The 6000-nt window shown below is 39.5% G+C and overlaps 1 protein-coding gene across 1 annotated transcript in view; it reads right to left on the bottom strand.

The window, feature by feature from the left end:
- Window positions 1-829: 829 nt before the first annotated feature.
- FER1L6 (fer-1 like family member 6) overlaps window positions 830-6000 on the bottom strand; it is a 76099-nt gene continuing 70928 nt past the window's right edge. The window contains exons 40-41 of the mRNA XM_075705084.1: window positions 5599-5699; window positions 830-1010 (exon numbers count right to left, since the gene is read on the bottom strand). Coding sequence (XP_075561199.1) covers window positions 830-1010; window positions 5599-5699 — 282 coding nt within the window. The remainder of the gene's footprint in view (window positions 1011-5598; window positions 5700-6000) is intronic.

Raw genomic sequence — 6000 nt, 5'->3', positions numbered from 1 at the left:
TGATTTTTTCCACTCTGCAGCCTTTCTCTTTTCCATTCCTCTTTCCCTCTGCTCATCAAGCACCAAGATTCTCCCTGTTCTTTCTGCTTTACAAGGATCATTTGCTACCACAGTGCCTGTGGCTGAGTCTTCATCTTCCTGATCCCTCTCCTCCAGCGACCTCCAGCACTTTCAAACTGCAGCTGAAAAAAGTTCGTTCTATCTCTGCTTCTACCTCCCCCTGTCACCAACACTTACCTCATTTATAAGTGTGTGAAACATCTTTATAGAGCACAGAGCTCCTACTGAGAGATGCAGGATAAATACTGCACATGACACCAAACGAGACAATTTAACCTTAGATTTTTTTTTAATAAACATTTTATCTCAAAATAATCATGCCATTATAAGGTCATTGAAAAATAGCTCAAATAATTAATTACAAAACTATGCAAAGACTGCATTATACTTTTATCTTTGTGTACAGATTTTGCTCTAAATATTTAATCATTTGTCTGTAATAATAAATACTTGACTGACAAATCAGTTTCTGCATAGCATCAAGGAATTTACTTTCAAATTCAATTTTAGGTGCAGAATCGAACTTTCATTGTCAATAAAGCTGCAGCAGCATGTTAATGAAAATATACATTAAGGCTGGGCCTGAATGAGCAGCCGAAGAACGCATTAAAATATTCTAAGAGAGCTCCAGTTTCCAATACAAATAGCTATGTTTTCTTTTTACAAGGAATGAGATGTGTTTCAGGTTGATTAATTCTGTATGCCTGACTTTTATTTTTAACTGAAGTGTTTGTATATGATTGCTTACAATGAGAGCCATAACCTATACTCATCCTACAACTATCCTATGACTGATCGCACCTGGCAGCGTGTAGATGAAAAGTACCAGGAAGACAATGAGAATAAGCAGAATTATGCCGATGATGATGTACTTCTTGTAATTTCTCCAGATCAGGTGATACAAACACTTGAAAGGATTTACAAACCAAGAGAAGGATGTGTCTGGTCGGCTAAAGAGGAAGAAAGAAGAAGAGAAAAACTTTTGTAAAGGCAGATCCAGCTATTTCCAAAGCTTCCCCACTGCAAAATACATATTTGAATCTAAAAAGGACCTGTAACTCCTGTGAACACACTAAAGAATTTAGAGGGAACTTCCACAAGTTTCACATACTGTTGGGTCACTCTTCTTCCATCTGTCCCCAAGCCCAAGCTCCGCACACAACTCAGAATGAAATTCCAGTTCACACTTCATAACTACTCCAATTTAAGGCAAGATATGGGCTTCAAAATTACAGAGAAGATCATGATAAATCCTGAAGAAGAAATGCAGACATCTTGAACTTGAGTACAAAAGCTTTCTAATCATTGCAAGGAATTTAGCATTGCAAAAGGAGTAATGAGCCACTACAAAAAATCTGATTGCTCAGTGATAGTCATGGTGCCATAACAGTCAGAGCCAGCTCAGGCCTGGCATATGGCCCAAAATGGCATTATTTTCAGAAGGAATTTTAAAAGAGGCCTCCTGAAAACAGGACATGAGATGAAACCTGAAATCTAGGTAGCTTGCCTGGGAACATAAACAAAAGCCACCTTCTTCTGGTGGAGAATATCTGCACTCCACTCTCCTAAGCTTTTTCCAAATGCTGCCCCATGTCACATTCTCCTCCATAACCAGGAGTTTCTTCACACTGTACAGCAAAGCTGGCTGCATACAGAGAGGAAAACAACGTTCTCCTTAGGAAAAATGTTGGTGGAGTATCTCCTCTGGTGTGCCACCCAGCTTGGGAGGTCGCTATGCCTCTGACTTCAACAGCCCTACCCCTGTGATAAGCTGAGGCAACATCTGTCAGCTTTGTATGATGGGATGACCTGCAGAGTACCGTGGTGTGGAGCAACAATAACACCTGCAAAATTGGGTGCAGGTTGTCTCTTATCCAGTATCACTGTAATTGTGCAGATGGTGCAGCACTAAGGAGAATGAAATTAAGACTGAGGGTCACAAAAAGCAACTGCCATGTCTCACTTCAGAAAGCTATTTAAGGAATTTAAGCAATGTCTTAGTCATCTGAAGAATTCAGCATTCACCATGTGGAAATGAATGCCAATGTGACAGAAAGACTGTAAATCTAAAAGGCCAACTGAATATCCTTTAATTAAAGACTTTTATACTGAGGTGGAAATGACTCAGAAATAAATCAACAAATAAGCCCTTTGGGTTAAAAGGAACTATTTTTAGTTATATAGTTATGTATTACATTGGTTATATATGACTTGAGTAACAAAACCATTACTCTGCATGTTCCAACTACTTGGCTTTTCATAAACTTTAAAGACAGGGAAAAAAAGCCAGACTGTTGCTCGTTATCTTTGCAATGTAGGAAATAGAATTTAGTACAGAATCACAGAATCGTTTAGGTTGGAAAAGACCTTTAAGATCATCCAGTCCAACCATTAACCTAACATTACCAAGTCCACACTAAACCAATTAAGGGTAGACTAGACTAAACCATGTCCCAGAGTGCCACGTCTACCCGTTTTTTGAACACTTCCACGGATGGTGACTCCACCACCTCTCTGGGCAGCCTGTTCCAATGCTTGACCACCCTTTCCGTGAAGATTTTTTCCTAATATCCAACCTAAACCTCCCCTGGTGCAGCTTGAGCCCATTTCCTCTTGCCCTATCACTAACTACATGGGAGAAGAGACCAACACCCACCTCACTACAACCTCCTTTCAGGTAGTTGTAGAGAGGAGGTTGTACCAGTTACAGCAGCATATTTGTTATAATAGAGTGCATCTGGGAAAGCATCCTGTCCTGATCAGCAGAGATTGAGAGATGGATAACCTTATGGTGCTTTGGCCAGCAGGAAATTACACTCACTGTATCTTATTTCTCATTTGCATGTTTCCTTTTAGTTCCCAGACATTTAATCTTTGTCCACCTTTGCTCTGGTAAAGAGTCTGCTACTGTCTAGTAGCTCCTAGAACATAATTTTGGTTTTGAAAATATTTTGTTTCTTAATTTAAAAACTTAATTATGCAAAGGAATCTGAAAATTTCTCTGCTTCTCTGTGTAAGCCTACATGATTAGGAAAAAAAATATGAACCTACAGTACTGGCATAGAGATACAGAGGTCATGACACAAAGCTCCTTGAGATCCACTTCTTCCTGAAGAGAACTCATTTGAAGTGCAGAAATAGTCATCTGTTATGTCTCAGTTGATTCTGACTACTCTGCATGTATAAACCACATATTCCATCACTCAGAGGTGATGGTAAACTGAGCTGGTAAACTTTAATACCAGCTTTATGGAATTGAGGCATGCAATGTCTTCAGCTATGAGTTTATTTTCTTTCCAGTGAGTGTCTAGCTAAAATAGTATTTACTATCCACATGCTGATATTGTTTTAGTAACCTTAGCATTTTTTTTGCCTAACTTTAAAACTTAGATGCCCAACTTGGTCAGTCATGTGGGCTGTCTGCATGTGGAGAGGAAGGATCTTCTGGAGGATGATTCATCTTTTTCCCCAGCTGCCATCTTAAGATATGTGTGTTAGGTAAAGGGGATGACTCGCCCACCTGTACATGAGCAGCTACAAAAGGAGCCTGAATGGGTTGCTCCTGAGATGGGTAATGTCAAGTGAGACTAGCCCCACTCTAATTTTAATTGAGGCATACATCTCAATGAAGAGTAGGACCGGATTGAGCAATCTGTTGGCTGTGTATTTCACTATAAAAACCTAGATGTGGAGCCTCTCTGATTACTCAGTACAAGATCTGGAGGAAGAGTCTTGTTTTGTGTCTTCTGGGTCAAATGACCCCCAGGCTGAGTGCGCAGCAGAAAAGGGGCCACCAGGCTAGTGACAACCTTTTGGCCCAACAGCACATTTGCAGATAAAATGGCCTTGAGGTGAAAATGCAGGGAGCCCTGGAGCCCCAGGGTGCCTGGGGTGCATGGGCTGGGCCTGAAAAAATGAGAGGAAAATGAGAGGGTACCTTTGTGCATCCTGTTGACAACCTTCTGGACATGTAATCTTTCTATTACACACTACACTCCCTCTTAAAACTGCCTAGGCTGATTGCTTGCCACCAGATGTATTTCAGAGCTATCCCAGTCCTCTCTTCCCTGTAAGACAGTGCTTTAGTTTCCATTGATCTTTCAGACAGACACCTGTCAGGCATAGATCATCCTGCCTTTGGGTAAAGATGTTGGATGAAATGATTGATTGAAGTCTTTCCAAGGTTAATTTTCAATGAGTGTCTGATACCTCTAATTTTCAGGCTAAATTTATACTCTTTGTAGGGGCCTTGGCAATTTCACCTTTATGCTGTTTTCTCCTTTTTCATGTTTATCCTGAGATATATACCAAACCAACAAAATCAAACAGAATGCACAATGATTATCATTATGATTAGCAAGTGATTTTTAGAAGCTTTGGGAGCAGGAAATATAACATCCATTTCTCTCTCTCTCTTTTTTTTTTATCTAGCTCATTACTTTAGTAGAACAAAATACTTGAGACAAAATAGATTAGAAGTACATTTTTTCTGAATGCAAAAATCGCAGCTAGTATTTTTTTCATGTGAAAAATACTGAAAGATAAAATGCTCCTTCTAGATCATCTGCCTTTGTTGAACTACTTAAAATGTCCTTATTAAAATCTTATGATGAAAAATAAGCATCTTCATTCTTTGATTATGAAGTACAAAAAAATCAGAGATAGATTTTTTTAAAGTCGTATCATTCCTGATTTTCATGTTTTATGTGCCTTTATCTGCAAGTGATTAATTTATGCAAAAATAACTAGATGTATGCAGAGGTCAGTTTTCCATGGATATGTAGCAGCTAAGACACCTTTAAATGTATGCAGATAATTCTTAGAATCATAGGATCACAGAATCACAGAATAATTTAGATTGGAAAAGACCCTTAAGATCATTGAGTCCAGCTGTAAACCTAACACTACCAAGTCCACCACAAAACTATGTCCCTAAAAGCCACATCTACAAGCCTTTTAAATACCTGAAGGGATGGGGAACTCAGCCACTTCCCTGAGCAGCCTGTTCCAGTGCTTGATAACCCTTTTGGTGAAGACATTTTTCCTAATATCCAAAATTCTTGTTTCCTAATACTAAGACTCTGTCTCCTAATAGTCATATTAAAAAAAAATGGACAGAGGAAATATTTCATACAGTCATTTTAAAGCACTTAAACATTAATGGCTTATCATTATCCTCTTAATATAATAAATATCATCCATCTATGCATGTTACAATGGTTTAAGAGGTTATCACATGCCAGGTCAGCTACGGAATGAGCCCACATGTAAACTATAGTTAAGGACAAATGGGCAGATTTATTTCAGCTTCCAGAGGAAGGCATATCAGCTAACCTGGAACGTGCTGCCAGCTATGAGTGCCAGCAGCCAGCCCCATCATGAGGGAGCCTGGCAATGCAAAAGTTGGCCAAATGGCTTGCTCAAGGTTACAGCAGGAAAGAGGAGAAAAGCCAGGAGAGGAGCAAGGAGACGTGTTCTTCCCCGTCTCCTGCTGAATGCCCCTTCCCCAGCTTGTTTAATGAGTATGCTCCTACTCACTTAGGTTTTTCCAAGGGCTCAGGCTCCTTTCGAGCTTTGCCTACTGGATTCTTCTCAGCTTCTTCTGCTGTGACTAAGTGAAACTCAGCTTCCACTTTGCCCTGGATCAGAGAGATGATACATAAGCATCCAATCCTGGTTTATTATAATTAAATCACAGCAGAACTCAGCTTGTGGAGAAATTATGAAACCAGCTGAGGGTGAAGGAATTTGGTTGAAGAAAATAAGATAAAGTGTTTGCAGATAAAGAGAAAGCACAAAGGAAAATCCAAGCACCAAATTCCTGACTTATGCTCAAGGACCATGAGGAAAGAGAGGTAGTATGTTTTCCTCCAGACCCATAAATATCTTTTCTGCTCCCTAAATTACAACATAATTCATCTCAGCAGACCTGTCTTCTAT

This window comes from Pelecanus crispus, chromosome 2 (genome assembly GCF_030463565.1).
Source record: "Pelecanus crispus isolate bPelCri1 chromosome 2, bPelCri1.pri, whole genome shotgun sequence".
NCBI classification, from domain to species: domain Eukaryota; kingdom Metazoa; phylum Chordata; class Aves; order Pelecaniformes; family Pelecanidae; genus Pelecanus; species Pelecanus crispus.
Note: the sequence above shows the minus strand (reverse complement) of the source record. Positions and strands in the feature narration are given on the sequence as shown.